The 17,831-nt window shown below is 39.4% G+C and overlaps 1 protein-coding gene across 1 annotated transcript; it reads right to left on the reverse strand.

Annotated features, from left to right (window-relative positions):
* Positions 1-89: 89 nt before the first annotated feature.
* cnnm1 (cyclin and CBS domain divalent metal cation transport mediator 1) lies at positions 90-17,514 on the reverse strand. Its single transcript, XM_027008554.3, has 10 exons — positions 16,089-17,514; positions 9,448-9,591; positions 8,184-8,324; positions 7,813-7,982; positions 7,403-7,502; positions 6,249-6,394; positions 5,333-5,552; positions 4,416-4,520; positions 3,713-3,823; positions 90-2,959 (listed from the first exon to the last, which is right to left on the reverse strand). Exons 1-10 carry the CDS (start codon positions 17,506-17,508, stop codon positions 2,880-2,882), a joined length of 2,637 nt encoding a protein of 878 aa, XP_026864355.2. The 5' UTR covers positions 17,509-17,514; the 3' UTR covers positions 90-2,879.
* Between the last annotated feature and the right edge of the window lie 317 nt (positions 17,515-17,831).

The raw sequence follows: 17,831 nt of genomic DNA on the forward strand, positions 1-17,831 counted from the left end.
TTTTCCTGTGTACAGAAGCTCCAGGATAGTGTTCTCTTGTTTAAAACATCTGGCAACCAAATATTAACATGGAAGAATTGGTGATAGGTTATGTGACCTTGGGCTAGCAGAATAGACCCTAGACAAGAGGGCTTTCAGCAAAGGTCACAGTGTCTTTTCTGGGCCATTATGTCCTGAAATATTAAGCTTATGTGATTTCTTTTACACATTAAGTTCCTTTTGTGACTGACAGCCCAGGGAAATTCAAACGCAATGACCACAATGCAAGTCAAATTCTATTTATTGAAAATGCATGTTTCATTGTAAAATACCACATCAAGTTCATCTCATGTTCTCATAAATTTGTTTTCAAATATTCATAGCAATTTCTTATACATATTATATTTCTCTCTAAACATTTCTTTATAAATATTAAATTCTCATACCAACATTGTATATATCTTAAACAACTGCTAACCCTCTTCACTGAGAACTCATAGCAGGGAAAGATTCACATGCCGTGTCAGCTGTCTTTCTTACTTTTTAAGGCTTTATGAGGTGTTGGAGAGTGTACGTGTGAGTGAGTGATTGAGTTAGTGAGTGAGTGAGAGAGCGAGCAGAGGGGCATATAGTGGATTTTGTGCTCCCCCAGCTGATGCTAGTTAATCAGTGCTAGAGTAAGACCCTGAAACCCCTGGATTGTGTGTGTGTGTGTGTGTGTGTAAAGAGGGCTGAGGCCAGACGTCAGTGTGCGTCACATGTTCCTCTGCCTGCATTGCAGCAGTGTGACGCAAGACTGCTGACTTTCCCTCCCTCCGCTCATCTGCTTCCTCCAGCTCTCCTGTGCCATGTGCTCCCAGTAAAAGCAGGACCAGCTCACAGTATTGCACAACATAACATGGGTCCATTTGACCTGTGGGTAGTAGTACTGCACACTGGCACACTCTGTACTGCCCATTTCAGACAAACAAGATGCCAAGCAGCCAGTAGGTAAAGGGGCTATTCATTACGGCATTGTTATTGCTAAACATTACCACTGAAAACTATTCAAGGGGTATTGCAGACACATCGTGGTTGCCAGCCTGAGTCATTTGGGTCTGTGCTGTAAACAGATAAAACCAGGTCGATTCCCAGCAGCTCAGAAGCAGTGCAGTGCAGTCCAGAGTGTTTACAGCTCATGCAGACCAAACTCTGCTGCTGTTCTCTACAGTATAGTAAACTGTCAAGTGCTCAATGCCTGCAGAGATATCAGGGGTCTGCACTCATGCAAAATATCTTGTCCCCTGTGTGTAATCATTATGCCAGCCACCCATCCACTGTTGGCAGGGATGAGCTCAGACTGATCGGTGTTTGCCACGGTTACATGCTGGTGAAAGGCTGGCAGTGATACAGGAATGGCACTGCTGACATTAGTCACTGTCCTGATATAGCTTGTGGACAGTTCTGCCCCTTATAGGGACACTGGTGGGGAGCAGGCAGTCACATGGAAACAGCAGCATGCACATGAATGGGCAGCATTCCCAGTGCAATGGCTAAGGGTGGACAGAGTGTCTTATGGTAGTAAGCCATTCACTAAGCTCGCATTTATTTTGAGCTCAGCTTTGGAAAAGTAATAGCTTCATGTACTATTAAAGGCATATTATGTATAAAAGGGATCTATGAAACATGTAAGGGTGTGGGAATATGACATTGCATACCACTTTCAAAGTCTGAGGTGATATTTTAGTATTGATGCATTCAAGTTTGTTCAAGATATGGCTTCCTTTTTACAGCCTAATACTATATTTTATAAATATAAGAAAATTCTGTTAAATAGTAGCAATACTTATTTGAGAAAAAAACATGCCATTATATATGTATCTTCTTAATATATTGCTAGGATGTGCTTAGACCTTTAACCATCCTGTATATATACTAATAATGTTCACAAATAACCAGATGTGGTCTAAAATGAGTCAATACACTTCTTTAAGAAATAAAGAATAGCCGCTATGTCAATGTGGCAATGGCAGAATACCCATTTGTGTGAAAAGTATGCTCATTATTATTAACCTGGCTGAAAACAGAAAGTAGACAGACTGATGTGCATTTTTACAGCATTATAAGCATCACCTATGTGGCTAAGAGCTTGTAAAAAAAGCAAACAGCATTTACCTAATATAGGCAGCTTCCTTCACTTACCCCTAAACATCCAGTAAACTCTTTTCAATCAAATATCAAATTAAAAAGTAATCTTTCTCTCAAAGTGCTCCATGGTTAAATTCTCTTGATACATAGGCACAGCCTAGCAAACAGCTCTAAAATTAGTATTGATATAATAATTAATCAATAAATAAAATTAGTCATTAGTTCAAAGGAATAATGAAGGAGTAACATTTTCCAGATACTCTCAGAAGGCTAGGCCTTGCTGTGGGTAAGATAGAGGCTTCAAGTTCTGCACGCTGCCTGGACCAGAGGCTTGTCTGACATCACCAAAGTGACTAGAGATGACATCGTCAACAAATGCCTTAAAATAGTACATAGCACTGAAAAAATATTTATGCAGTATCACCCAACCTTAAACACCAGGAGATGTTTGTATCTGGAATCTTTACTGTGCCCGCATCTCAAAGCTGGTCTGGGTAAGCCAGGTAATCTTACAGGTACCTGAATGCAGACCATGTCCTGAATTTTTATGACCTTATGCACCACATATCTATCAGCTTAAGTGTTCCATACAACAGGAGGCCTGTTGAAATACAGAATGCAAGGTCTTAAGACTTTTATCTTCTTCATTGTCCTTCTCCACACATTTTTCCCCTTTAAAAAGTCAGTTGACATTATGAGGCTGTAGGAGGAGATTTCACATTGGTGGGAAGTGCAGGAGCATGAGAGAGGCAGAGAGGCCCAGACTCTTAGTGCTAGGTCTTCACCTGGGGCTGTTCACAACTTTCCTCTACTAGTTTCTCCCCATCACGGGACCTTTTCCGCTTTTTGTTGCCTGGACACAACAAACAACTGTTAGTCCCCATGCTTCAGGCATTAGGATGAACATGGTACAATGTCACTATATGGAAAAGATCCATTTGTTAATCTACCTGTGGTATAAATGTGTAAAAGTAGTTTAGAAAACATTACTCCACATGCTTACTTACATCTTGATCAATAAGCACCTTTGCTTGTATAGTGTGTGTAGTAAGCCCAAAGTGAATATGTGTATGTCATGTTTGATAATGGAATGTGTGGGCTGCAGTTAAGAGCCTAGCTGGTTGCTAAGATACAGCTGCCATCAGCAATGGTACTGCATACATGCAGTATGTGGCAGTGATGGGGGCAGTGAAGTGCAGGGGTGTGCTGGTGTTGGTGATGGGTGGTGGTGGTGGTGGTGGTGGTGAGAGGTATTTGTGGTGAGGTTGGTGGTAGTGCTGAGGGGTTTTTGTGAAGAGGGTGGTCGTGGTGAGGGGTGTTTGAGGGGAGGGTTGTGGTGAAGAATGGTTTTTGTGAGGATGGTGGTAGTGGTGAGGGGTGTTTGTGGGGAGGGTGGTGTTCATGAGGGGTTTGTGAGGAGAGTGGTGGTGGTGGTGAAGGGTGTTTTTCGGGAGAGTGGTGGTGGTGGTGTTTAGGGGTGTTTGTGAGGAGGGTGGTGGTGGTGGTGGTGGTGGTGTTGGTGAGGGGTATTTGTAGGGATGGTGGTGGTGGGAGGGTGGTGGTGGTTAAGGGGGGTAGGTGTGGGGAAGGAAAGAGAGGGGCTCACTCAGTTTTCGGAGCAGCTTCTTTCCCAGCGTCTCATCTGATCCACTCAGAGAGTGGGAAACGATCAGCTGAGATGTAGACAGACCCATCTCCACAGGTATAGCCACAGAGTCTGAAAGAAACAGGCAAAATGTCAGTACATGGGAAGAAGTAAACTCTATTCTATCTGTACCCAGCTTCTCCCTTTACATGGATTGATTTAATGATCCCTGATTTAGAGATTCCTGCTAACCTCTAGCCATAACAAGTGATTCTGAAAGGACTGGCAGTGTCTGGAATCAACATTCCTGCATGGGTCATATAAACAGAGCGTGGAAGCCATGCATTTCCTCTTCCAGCACCCTGTCAAACAGCCTCTCCAGTGTTTGACAGTTTCAGTGCATTTACTCATGTCACAGCAGATAGCTGGGACTGTGCTAATGCCAGCCCCCACTTTTGTAACATCTATTTTTTTAAGTGCATCTGGTGACGGCATTTGGTGGCTAATTTTTCCGGTGCTTCTGGCTAAGTAAAATGTGATGATAATGATAATGAATATGAGTAGAGTTAAATATATGAGCACAATAATCTTACAATCATGTTTTGACATTACTTTGTAGGGTCACATACTTTTTGCCATGTAGCTCTGACAGGCACACAGAAGATCTAAAATACACACCCTAGGGATCATTTATGCAAATTAAGCAGTTGTTAATTTCACCCACCAGTTTGTCTTTTTTCCTCTAGACATTCGGTACGTTTGTAAGGGATCTCATCCATGCGCAGGAACACAGAGTCACTGGGGCTCTTCTGCCCATCTGATTTACTCCCTACAGAGGGAGCCAAAGAGCAGCATATCACACAACACAATCAAAGCAGGAAATCACACTGATGTGTGCTGGCCATATCATTGTACTAAGTCATGATTTAAAAAAAAAAATTTTTATAGTGAATATGACAATAGGAAGTACATTTTACATTTTGCAATCTTTTTATGTGCAATGAAATCAAATGAAATTAGGAATTGTGCCAGTTAATTTATATTACGCACTATGGCAATTAATGTCATTGTTGTCTAAACTTGGCTGGGGGTTGAGAAGATATTACCTTTACTAAACTAGGATATCTTTTCCAATGTTTCATAAAGATCATTTCAGAAAAGAAAGTACAAAGAAAATGAACATTTTTAGCAGTGGTTCTCTTGCTTGCTATGCAGTGGTTAAGATTGAACATAACAATTTGGGCCTGGTTTATTCCTTTGGAAGGAAAATAAGTGAGTATGACTTTAATTGGCTTGACTTGTTTGAGTGTATGGCTGGTTATTTTTTTAATTTTTTTATTTATTTATTTTTTTTTGGGGGGGGCAAAACTGGCCAGTCTGTTATCACATGCGGTGTGTTGCTGCAAAGCAACGCTACGCTATTTTCAGGCTGGATTTGTGATTATATCGGATCTGTTTCCTTATGTCTTCACCAATATCTGATCCAGCATGTTTTGCTGATATCAACCTAATTTCGATACATGGTATCGGATCGGTCCCATCTCTATTTACATTATTTCAGTCTGCTATTTAAATTTTCACGGGTTTATTTTTGACTAAATAAAAGGAAAGTCATTATAAGTGCTCAGCAACCACACTCACGGACAATGCGATTTCTCTCGTTGAGGGTTGAGGTACTGTGGGGCTGTCTCGGGTGGTGTGTGTGCTGGTGGGAGCGGGTCAGGGGCAAGGCGATGCTGTTGGAGCGGGTCTCTGGGAGAGGTGTCCTCTCGCCAGGGGCCTGAGGGTCTGCGTCTGGCGTTTGAGGGGAGCTGTCCATCCGTGTGGCTGTCAGAGCATTCTGGTAGTGGTTACGAGTGACCTAAATCCAAGATGATCAAAAGGTGCCATTTATAGAAACACTTAAGATCACTTCAGCCACTTTTTTCACATAATGTATTTCATCATACTGTAGTAAAACTGTTAAAATATATTGTTATGACATAAAACAACCAAACAAGTTGAGTGCTGTTACAATACAAAATGGAGTTTTAAAATCAAAGCTATAGACCCCCAGCGATGCTACAGCACGCCATGGCTGGGAACCCAAAATGGATGCTGCTGTCTGGGTGAGAGGGATGCCATTACTCTATCCATTGTCAATAACAGAGACACTAGCCAATCACAGACATCTGAGTGCTCAGATTCAGGCAGTTAAAGAGCTGTATACAGCTGCTATGTGTCACAGCGAAGGCAGCAACTAGAAAAGATGGCTTCATATGTCTAGGAGGAAACACATGCTTTCCGGCACTCTTCCCATCGGTACTTGCTTCATGACAGGGGAGAGTTAGCTAGCTAGTTGGTGGGCATATTATGCTATGGTGGGAATTAGCATAATAACTAAAGTTCTAAAGTTTGGAAAATGGGGTAAAATGAGATGAGCTGAATAAAAAGGGTATTATTACCAAAACTCTTGTTCATAAATGTACAGTGCTGTTTTATTTATAGACCGCTTATATACATATACAAGATTCCCTAGATGTGTTTGATGGGTCATGGAGTGGGAGGTGGGAGGTACCTTGATGATCTGCAGATCAGTGACTTGGCGTACAGAGTAATCTGGTAGGTATGCCCCTCCACCCACACTCAACTGGCCCAGACTACCCCCGTGGATGGTGGTGTCAGAGTGGTTTAGTCCACTGCTTCGTGATGGAGACCTGTGAACTGAATCAGACCAGTCTCAACTTTTCTCCACTGCTTTCTTCTTACTTTGTCGAACATTGTTCTAGATTCTGCTTCTATAAAGGGTGCATGTTTGATAACCTTGTTTTAAAATACACCTCTATTAATGTAGCTCTGAGCTTGTTCTTTGTCTCAACAAATCAAATAAATGATCCTCATTACTTATATTAAGAAGGTAGACTAACCATTCACTACTTTATAATTCAGAATTTTTGAAATTTTTATCTACATTCAATCATTTTCTGCATTATGCTTTTTCACAATACCATCATAATGTTATAATGATTCTCTAATTATACTTGACCTCAGAACTCAGAAATGAGATCCTCCGTCTTTACTATTTTATACACAAAAATTCTACTTCTCCTTTTGATGCCCCTGCATATGACATATCCATTTAGGTGAATTTGAACTACTGGACCAAACATGTCCTGGCAGCTCAAACTGTTTAATGTGTGTGTGCGTGCGTGCGTGTGTGTGTGTGTGTGTGTGTGTGTGTGTGTGTTTCATCATGTATGTTCTATACGTTTTCTCTGAATATGGAGAAGAATAGAGAGGCAGTGAGAGAAATAGTGCTTATACAGCACATTTACATTTGAAGCACATTCATCCATGACTTTACAATTAATAACAGCTGGAGCTCTGGGGCTATTTTTACATTTTCAAGCATTTCTGCTGAGGTTTTAGTTAGATATCTATGCCATTTTCTCCAAGTGGCCAAGCAAAAGTGTGCCTTTTATAATAATTACTCTGGCACGCTCCCATAAGATTCATTTTGCTGCTCTGCTAGTGTTTGATTCTGTTAATTAACTGTTATGTAAGGCAGGTCATGTCTACACTTTATGCTATCAGACATGTGCGTCTTGCAGTCTCTTTAATTGCTCATTAATTTTCTGCGATGAGGTTGTGAGATAAATTTCTGACTGCAGCTTTTTGAATACACTAAAATGCAGGCTGTCTGATATGCCAGTAAACAGCTTAGCAACATACCTGCAGGCAGGACAGTCATAATAGCAGGCATGCCATAGTAAGTGAAAGGTCCATTTTCAAATCTCAGACCCTCTTTACCGATTTCTACCTCCACTCGACCCTGCAGTGGGAGTGAAAGTGAGGCGTACTTTCAAAACCCCCCTCAGGCCTTGTTTCTCAAGAGCCACAATGGAAGTGAAAATAATAAAAATTAAAAAGTCCAGGATCTTCAGAGGAGTCACATAATGCAGTTTCACAGATGTTTTACTAATCCACATTACATACCCTCTTGTGGTTCTCCTTCTATGTCTCCTAAACACTGCATCATAGGCTATATTTCTTTCTTTTCCAAACGTCTACTGTGTGCACTTTGATGGAGTCATTTTGGGTTGTCACATACTCCCAATTAATGCATGTGTGGTGTAATTTACCTGCAAAATCAGGACAAAATAATCGACGGGCTTATTGCGCTGGTAGAGATAATGCTTTGGTGATTTCTTGTTTTTCTCGTCAAACTTGAGCTCCTGCATAACACTGGGGTGCTTAATGAGGCGCAGCAGGATCTTCTCGGAGAGGTGGGAAGGCTTAAAAGGCTCCACTTCTGAGGGAAGACAAAGAAAGCAGGAGGACAGTGGGAGGAAGGGACCCCTAGGATTATAATGTTTGCCTGCATAATGAATAATCCTGAGCATAACATTAGGATTAAGCATACATGTTTAATATTTTTCTCCAGGTTTTCAGATACTGCATAAAAACATATGTAGACCTTTGTGTGTTTTCAGCTCTGCTTGTGTAATAGTACCTGTGGCCAAAAAGCGGTGTGTTGCCAGTAGTAGCTGAGGAGAGACCTTCACCTTCATCTCACTTTCAGACAGTTTGAAGATGGAAAAATCTTGCTGCTTCCTCTCGTGGTGAGACACTCGTCTCTTAGTGCGGTTATCAGCTACATACATGACAAAGACAGTGAAGAAACCTCTTTTCCACCAGATATTCTAGAGCCAGACAGAAATCTCTACTTTGAAAGTTAAGATTGATCTTGCAGGAAAGATAAAAGTAAATCCGATGACATTGGGGTCAAATGTTGGTCTTTCTAATATTCAAGCATTATTTTATTTAGTTCAGTTTTATTTACTTCAGTGCAGTTTGATCAAATATCAAATGGCACAGCTAAAACTTAACTTCAAAGTGGTTTACCTTATTTGTGTAGATAATAAATGAGCTGGCTGTGGTGATTGCAATAGTGCAACTGATTTGCAATAGTGAAACTGATTAAATAATGTTTGAGTCTAAGTGGAACATCTGTGATGCATGCAGTGAAGATTACACACACACACACACATACACACATGCACATCTAAAATATTAATAATACTCTCTGCAGGGAGATAAGTTCATTCTAATACAAAGAGTGCCATTTGTTTGTTATATTACACAATGACAAGCCATTTCCAAGATTAAAGCTATTATTTTCAAGTGAAGTTTCATGAAGGTAATTAATAGTACATCACATTTGCATCACAATTAATAGTACATCACATTTGCAATTACCATCCGTATCACAGGGGAGCTGACTGAAAGAAAGATGGGCCAAAGGACCAACTACAAAGCAATTTGCATCTTACAGATGCATAAGTTAATTATTTCTGGTCATGGAAATTTTCAGTAGAGCATCAGGGAACAGAAAAGGAAATTAATCTGCTGGGAATAAACTGAATTTTTATTTTGTAGTAAAAATAATAATGGTAAATACTTTTTAATGAAAATGGAAATCCTATTTATTTTAGTAAAACTGCCACCCAAAGGGATTTTAAGATGAAGTCCAAGTCAGTGAATTGTCAGTAAATTCCTAATGAAATGGATTACCTCATGCTGGAGGCTTTTATTAAGGTGGCTGTTGTGAGAGGACAAATCTTATGTCTTATGCATTCAAACGTTTTATCAGTAGTATTCAGTGAAGATCAGAAAAATAAAGCAAGTGTCTGAAAATCAGGAGTGATGAAGCTGTAGGATGATGCATGAGTGTTGAATGTGAATGTTTTGTGCGTGATTTGTTTTTTAGCACTTACTGTACAGATCAGTCTCATCCACAATCTCTGACTTGATGATCTCTTCAATAACATCCTCCAAGGTGACAATGCCCATGACTTCATAGAAAGGATCCCCTTCTCCCTCATTGTTGACTCTCTGTACTATAGCCAAGTGACTCTTCCCTTTACAATAAAAGAAGATGAAGATAACAATTCAAACTGAGACAAAACATTATAACAGAAAGAACTGCTTGTCAATATGTCAGACATAAAGTAAAACTAGAACTCCTGTCAACTGTTTTCTTCACTGCTAGAGAGTCTGAGGAGCCTCGCTAGCAGTGATTCAGGTAATAGGCATTAGCAGTCAAAGACTCTGTTGATTGGGCTGACCATGCAACTGCACACTTAGCAAACATCTGCTGTTTATAATGTGTACACAAAAAGGTTGGCAGGATGGTCTAGCCATCAGTACCAGTTTCCTTGAATTTCCAGTCAACACAATAGCCTTTTAGCACAATAATTGGTAAATGTCTGCTTGATTTACCCCTCACTGTACTGTAACCTCAGTGATCATTTTAACTCCTTAAAGCTGCCAGCACTCTGAGCGTGTGCCTGTGATCCGGTGTTAGGCTTGTCATCATCAGAGTTTAGTAGTATAAATATTAATGTCTGGCCATTTTAAATAAAGAATTTCAAACAACCAGAAACAGCTAGACCTACTGGCAAAGGGTACATACTCTGTTGTATTATTTCAAGTTTTGTGTAAACGTTTGCTCTTTACTTCTCAAGTACCATATGCAGACCTTCAAATTAGATTTAATTCCACCTCGTGAATCTACCATAAATTATTATAATAAACATAACATGCATAATAATTAACTTTTGAACTGTTTTAATGTCACTGGTGATTAACATTTGGCTGGTGAAAATATCTGATTTAAAATAAGCAGAATGTACTGAACCTTATGCTTGGAAGTTCCACAATTGCAAAAGATTTGTTTTGTGTTGAAACTGCCTTCTCTGTGGGGAACAGGTCCAAAGTAAATTGCTGCCTGGTTCCAGGGCTAATAGGAATCTGGCAGTAACCTCATTTTGATCTATAACCTGTGTGGGAACAACCTCTTTAAATGACTTGTTGTAGTAGTAATGATAGTTAAATAATTAATGCAGAAATAGCACATAGAATGCAGAAATAGCACATGCAAAGGGATGCAGTTGCATAGTTAGACTGAACTTTACTCATAAAAAACAAACAAACAATAAATTTGGAAAAAACAAACAAACACTGGATGCACTGAGCACAGAGAACACATAGAAAAAATAATGTTCCAGAAGAACCATGACATAAATAGGAGTAACAATTACTAACAAGACACAAGTGAAGACCCCAACAAGCTGGGAGACACCTGACTAGAAACAAAAGTAGAAACACATGTTGAAATAAAAACAATGAAACAAGGAAACACACAGTGCTAGGAGGAGGGGATCCTGACATCATAATACCACAAAATCTACCCTGTGGGCATTTTCCATCTTCCATCTTCCATAAACTATGAAAGACTTCATCAGTTTAGCAGAAATGTCTGATAGACTGACTCCTGTACTAGCTCACGTCTCATCTTCAAAATGGAAAAGATGGTGTGCTTAGCCATACTGCCATGAACACAAAGATATTTATGTACACTGCATCTCAACACTGATATTTAGCAGACATGAATTTTGATCATAATCCAAAAGAAATTATTTGTGGGACAGACACTTTACAGCCACCTCTGCATAGATGGTGATTTGAAATTCTGATTTAATATGCTGAAAGATGCTGATCTTTTCAAGTTTAAGGACAATGCAGCAGATTTTCCTCCCAACAACTACATGCTGATTTATCAGAAGTGTTCCAAACCTTAAATTCATTACTGAATAATAAAGCCCTAAGACCAGATACTTTAAAAATTGTGAAAAACATACCCATTACTGAACATTTTAAGTTACGAGGCTACCCGTGGCCATAGTTGAATTGTGCTAAACAGAAAGTAAATTCAATAAGATTTCAAACACAAGATTTTGTTAAAGATAAAAATGACTTTTATGTTTCCTGTTTGTCTGTGAATTATTGCTCTCAGATATGGTTTTAACAGTAATCAGATTAAATAAATTATAACTAGATATCAAATTAAAAAATCTTATCACATGCATATCTAAGAGTGTTATATTCTGTCCGTATTCAGTGGGAATGTTGGACAGGCCTCTGAAATTATTATCAGAGCAAAAGAGTTGTATTAGAAGAAAGGATCTTAATTCCGCTGTTGTTAGACATTTTTTGAGGCTAATCATAATGTTTTTAAATCATAAAAGCTTTTAAATGTATTGGTATAGGGACAGTCTCACTTGGAAGAATAGGTAGCAATATTAATGATATGACTTGAAAATGAGAAGCATTTTTGGATCAGTAGGGATGAATGATCTTGTACCATTCTTGTATTAATTATAGCTTGAGTAGTGTTTGTATGTAAGTTTTAAATGTATTTATGTCAAAAGCATTTGCCAGTAGGGTGCCTGTGTGAATTTTCATGATGATGACCCCAACATGATTTTACAACAAGTGTAATTTATGAATTCAAAGTCAAATTTCTTCATGATAATGAAACAGATACATTAGTCAATGTAGTTTTTGCTTTGTGGAACAATTGTACACAACTTGTGAAGGAATTTATATGTCCCACTTAAATGTGTTTTGTTTCATCAAATTTGACAAATTAGACTTTTTTATTCTGTTTTATAATATGTTTATATTTCTATCATTTTTCTGAATATCTCTGAGACTGTATTCTGTACAGTCACCAAGCTCTTCTGTGAAAGCAGCAGAAGGCTCAGGTGTTAACATTCTCTGAGCTGAGACCACTTAAGCCCAGTGCACTCCTCTCCCTCATTCTCCCTCCCTTCTCTCCTCCTCCTGTCTCTCTCCCACCTTGAAAGTTAGATCACATTGCAATGTTGTTGGACTGACTGCCTGACTCTTCACTGCTGAATTTCTAACAGGTCTTTGCCAAATTTGTAACAGATATGACAGGTTTGGACCATTGGTAAATGGGAAAAATGTTAAATGTGATAAATTCCCTTAAATCACTCACATGACCAATTTAAGAATGAATTCTGAAGGGGACCAAGCACTCATTAACATTTGGGCTTGGACTGGGGCAGTGCTTGATCCACTTGGCCAATCTTTAATTACAGCAAGTTTATATAATTGACATTCAAGAGGTCTTGTGTCACAATTATAGAAGAAAATGACTTTTGGATATGCAAGTCTGAATTGACACAGCAGTGTGAACATCGCCTGACCAGACTAGGGATACCATACACTGGTGGTCAACGTGACCAATGTCCAAAGAAAGAGGTGGTATGTCTCACTAAGTGCAAGACAAGATCTGTATAGCACTGAACCATACTGTGATTATATACAAGATAACAAATGTTCCTATAACATAAAAATGTTTGCCTGGAAGGTTGTGGTTCCTGTGGTAGAAAGGGTATACTAGGACAGAAAGAGAACTGTTTCTTTTTGTGTGTGTGTGTGTGTGTGTGTGTGTGTGTGTGTGTGTGTGTGTGTGCGCGTGTGTGCGTGTGCGTGTGAGAGAGAGAGAGAGAGAGAGAGAGAGAGAGAGAGAGCGAGCGAGCAAGACAGAGATAGAATTATGAATGCTACATCTATATAACAGACTCAATCATTCATTTCCTACACCAAGCCAGAACTGATGTACAAAATTTAAATAAACTATCTAAAATTAAATGAAATTTCAGATCTCAATTTTGGAGGATTTCATTAATTCCTATGGTACCCAAATATGAGAAAACATATTTATAGAGAAAAACATCAATTTGAGCATGTTAATTAGTTACTAAAACTTTAGTTGTTTTTATTATTATTTTGGAATATAATTAATACTCATATTTATATTACCAATATTTTATTAATATATTTTCTTTTATTTATATTACTTCTTGTAATAGAGCAAATTCAAACACTGATTGCCATGAACTATAAAGAGGATCTCATTCCGTATATTGCAACACTTTTCACTAAACCAGAGGCTTAAATTATTATGCTAATTCACTATGTAGAGAATACCTCCATGACCATGCAGGTACCCAGCTATATTGCTTTTGGTATTAAGTCCTTGATTTTGCCACAGATATTACATCTGGTCATTTTAAAGTAAATCGTTCTCTCTGGTTCTGGATTTTGTAATGACTGGTAGTTCATATATGTCATAGATTGTAAGTGTTCAAATCCAAGACACAAAATTGGATTTGAGGTTCAAACTTCCAAACACACCTGGACCAAGCCATATACCTGCTTCAAAAAATTGTGACGTGTCTGTAGGGTCATGAGGACTGGGTTGAGAAACACTGCCATTGATCATAACTAACTGCTAAAACTAAACCCTTCAACAAATAGCTTAGGAATTTCAACTGTTATGCCAAGCCTTTTTCAAATACAACGTAGACTATGGTCTTGCAAATTCAGCAAATGTATTAATATCCCAGAGGAGTTCCCATAAGAGGAATGCCCACTTGATTGCACAACCATGACCATGAAGAGTTCTATTTAATTCAAACACTTGAGTTAATCATAAATGTATGCCAGACTTTGACTACAATTTTGACAATGCCAGGATATTGACGTCCAGTTGTAATATGTGGTTTTCATGAATTTAAATATATAATTTTGTATTTTAAATAGTTTTATGTATGTTCTCAAACTTTTGGAAGAGGGAGATATGCTTATTTTTCCATCTAGATTATCATGATGATAACTTTAAGATGACATTATAAGATGATATTATAGCATAACTTTCAAAGCTTAAAAAGATCAGGCATAAAATATAAATATATGCCACCAAGGCTTCAATCTACAAAGACTGGTTTTGTAATGCCAAACTTTTACTTACTTTTCTCTACTCTCATCGAGCTTATCAACATCTCATAGGTCTAAGAGGAGTTTAGTGAAGCTTAGTGGAATACAAGTATGAGATGTCTGTGACTGACACGAAAAACAGTGAACCTTTAAATAATTCCATGCAAACAAATTTTAACGTCAAAGATCTAAATGAAATGGAGTGCCATTTGTTTGTCTCCAGCACTGACTGCAGTCAGAGAATTCTGATCACTTTCCCTGTAAATAACATGAATGCTCGTCATAATGTCAGCTTCCACTAAACCCTGCTGTTTGCCTCCCTCATTAATTTGACAGTTAGAATAAAAGGTTGATCTTGCATATTTCATGATTTTTCACCATAACCTGCCCACTGAAGGCAGTGGGGGTAACAGCTTCAAAGACTATGGCTGGGGAGCTCAAACTGGGAGGCAGTAACTCTTCCTCTCCTTTAACCTCTGCCCTTTCTATCCATAAAGGCCCAAGCTGAGACACTGAGTGGGAGAAAAGGTCATTTCTGCATCTTAATTTACCCTGATTTTTCTGCTTAGAGAAGCAATCAGTCTTCACTGCAATGCAGATCCAATGTCATACATTTCATAGTGTTTATCTTATATGCTTGCTAATCTCACTTTCCAGTGGAAAATATCTCTCTGTAAAGTATGTGTGGAATGATGTGTTGAGAAATAAAATGTAAAAGACTTCTATGTAACATATATTATTATTATTATTATTATTATTATTATTATTATTATTATTAATAATAATAATAATAATAATAATATTTGCATTTATATAGCGCCTTTCTCAAACTCAAGGCTACTTTACAAATATCGCTTTTTTTAATATGAACAAATTAAAATTCAGGAAAACATTCCAAGCTACTAGTAAAAGGCTTGTTACCAAAAGAATTAGAACTGCGCCAGCTCCAGTGATGTCCCAGGAAGATGAGTCTTTTATGAATGTGAGTAGCTATGTTTGAATTTTGCTTCAGTGTTAAAAGAATTCTCTCAGACAAGCCTGCAATATCTAGGTTGCTGCAGGCAAAACACGGACAAGCAGTCCCATGATCATCCACTTCTCCTCTTCGGTACTCTGTGTAATTTTCACTCAAGCTTTCTGTTTTTTAGTGAGGTTGGGGAAGGCTAAAATGTAACTCCTACACTGCCTGCCAAGTTCTTCAATGAAACAGCATCCTGCATCAGTCTCCCCACAAAACATGATAGCAATCTGAATGAGCCATTATTACATAATGTGCTGTGAATGCTGCATTTCAGCTGTAATGCTGAACGCATGGATTTATGCCAGATGTCAAAGCAGATAAAATCTGTTTCTCATTTTTGTTTGATGAAAGTTTTGTCCACAACACTAGTACATCTGATTCTTCAGCTGATCATAAACAGTAAACAGTAAACTGAGTGTTATACTTTATTTATTAATTTTTAATTAATTAATAAATAAAAACTGTAATCTATTTTGTCCAAATGTATGCATTTCTGTGTGTGTGTGTGTGTGTGTGTGTATGTGTGTGAGAGAGAGAGAGAGAGAGAGAGAAAGAGAGAGAGAGAGAGAGAGAGAGAGAGAGAGAGAGAGAGAGAGAGAGAGAGATATTTCAGATAAACAGACACCAAAGTAAATTCACACATGGTAGTCTATGCTAAAGGTCTGCAAAGGTGTTAAAAATGGCCAATGCCTGGCTCTAAAACATGTCATAAACCTGCACGTGTAAATGTTATATTATACTTACCTTTCTTGAACTGCTCAAGCATTGCATCAAGCTTGGTATCATTAAATACACAATGCAGTGGGTGTTTGTAGAACTGGGTGATGGTTTTTAGAGGGGTACAGTCGTCTGGATCTACGAACGCTAGGTCTTTAACAAACAGAATGTCAACAATGTTGGACCTCTCGTTCTCAAAAACAGGGATCCGAGTATAACCACTTTGCATGACGTCAGACATTGTATAGAAATCTAGGATAGCGTCAGAAGCCAACATGAAGCAATCATTGAGAGGCGTCAGCACGTCTTCGACCGTTTTGGTCCGAAGTTCCAGGGCTCCCTGTATAATGTTGAGTTCTTCTTTCACCAAGTCATGATACGGATCTGTGACGCGGAGCATTGCCAGTAACTTTTCACGAGTGTAGAAGTTACTGATTTCTTGGTGTAACATATTATCCAGCAACTTGCTAATTGGGTATGTTATGGGAAAAGTCGCCAACATCAGCAGCCGTGTTAGCCAGATGGTTTTGGACGCTATAGCCAGCCCGTGTCTGGATGCAACGGAATGCGGCAGGATCTCTCCAACAAAAAAGATCAGAAATGTGCAGGCTGCGGTTGACAGTGGCGTAAGTCCTAAAATTTGGCACATCCAAACAACCAAAAACGTATTGGTAAGCACGTTGCATAAAACCAAAGTGCAGAGCACGTAGTTGCCATGTTTACGAACTGACTCGATCTTTCGCGCATACTTTTGCTCCTTCTCAGTGCCGCTGTTTTGAAGCACTTTCAGCTCCACAGGGTCAAGAGCAAGCATGCTTATAACGAGCCCACTGAACAACGCAGACAACGCCAACAATAGCACTGACAGACTCGCTTGAAGCCATCCGTCCCTGTGAGGTGTCCGTTCAACAACCGCGAGCCAGAAGTCTCTAGTTCTAAAGTGCTCCCAATTTGCTCCGTCAAAGGCACACATTGAATAATACTTGATTTTCTCACCTCTTCGGAGGTCTTTAGCAAGCAACTCCACCAGGATGGAATTCTGGCTTGAGGCAGATTTGAAAGACCCCAGCAACTCTATGTCAGAGCTTCGTGCACTTTCTTCAACACACAAGTTCCGCTTTGGATGTGCCTGTCGCTCTCTGCCAGGTTCGGGTTCCTCGATGAACGCGATCCACGGTGCAGCTGCAGCGTCTGCTCTGCCACTGACAGTTCGGTTGAGCCTCTGCGGAGATGCTGCATAGTATACGCGCAGTATGAATCGCGTTCCCTCAGTCGCCTTCAGCACCCCATCCTCCACGGACAGCTCTTTTCCTGTATCCTCCGGACGGAAACCTAGCAATCCAATAGCCGGTGCAGGGAAATCTGAAGTGAGGAGAAAAAGCAGGTGCAGCATCCATGTTCCCGAGATGCGGAGAGGGAGGAAAGCATCCGTAGCATCCGCAGCCATGATGCTGAGTGGGTAAGAATGTAGAAGGATATTGGCGAGGTATGTCACGTGGTGATCTCTCTCTCTCTCTCTCTCTCTCTCTCTCTCTCTCTCTCTCTCTCTCTCTCTCTCTCTCTCTCTCTCTCTCTCTCTCTCTCTCTCACACACACACACACACACACACACACACACACACTATGTGACAGCGTCAAGTTAACAGCTGGAGTTTCGAAAAATAGTAGTCATGGACTAGAACACCTAGAGGAGCGCTTTAAAATTACACTGCCGTGACGTAATGTCATTTAGCTCTTTGAGACCTACGAATTTGTCGCGGCCTTTAGAGT

This window comes from Electrophorus electricus, chromosome 12 (genome assembly GCF_041902795.1).
Source record: "Electrophorus electricus isolate QZ-2024a chromosome 12, ASM4190279v1, whole genome shotgun sequence".
Lineage (NCBI taxonomy): Eukaryota > Metazoa > Chordata > Actinopteri > Gymnotiformes > Gymnotidae > Electrophorus > Electrophorus electricus.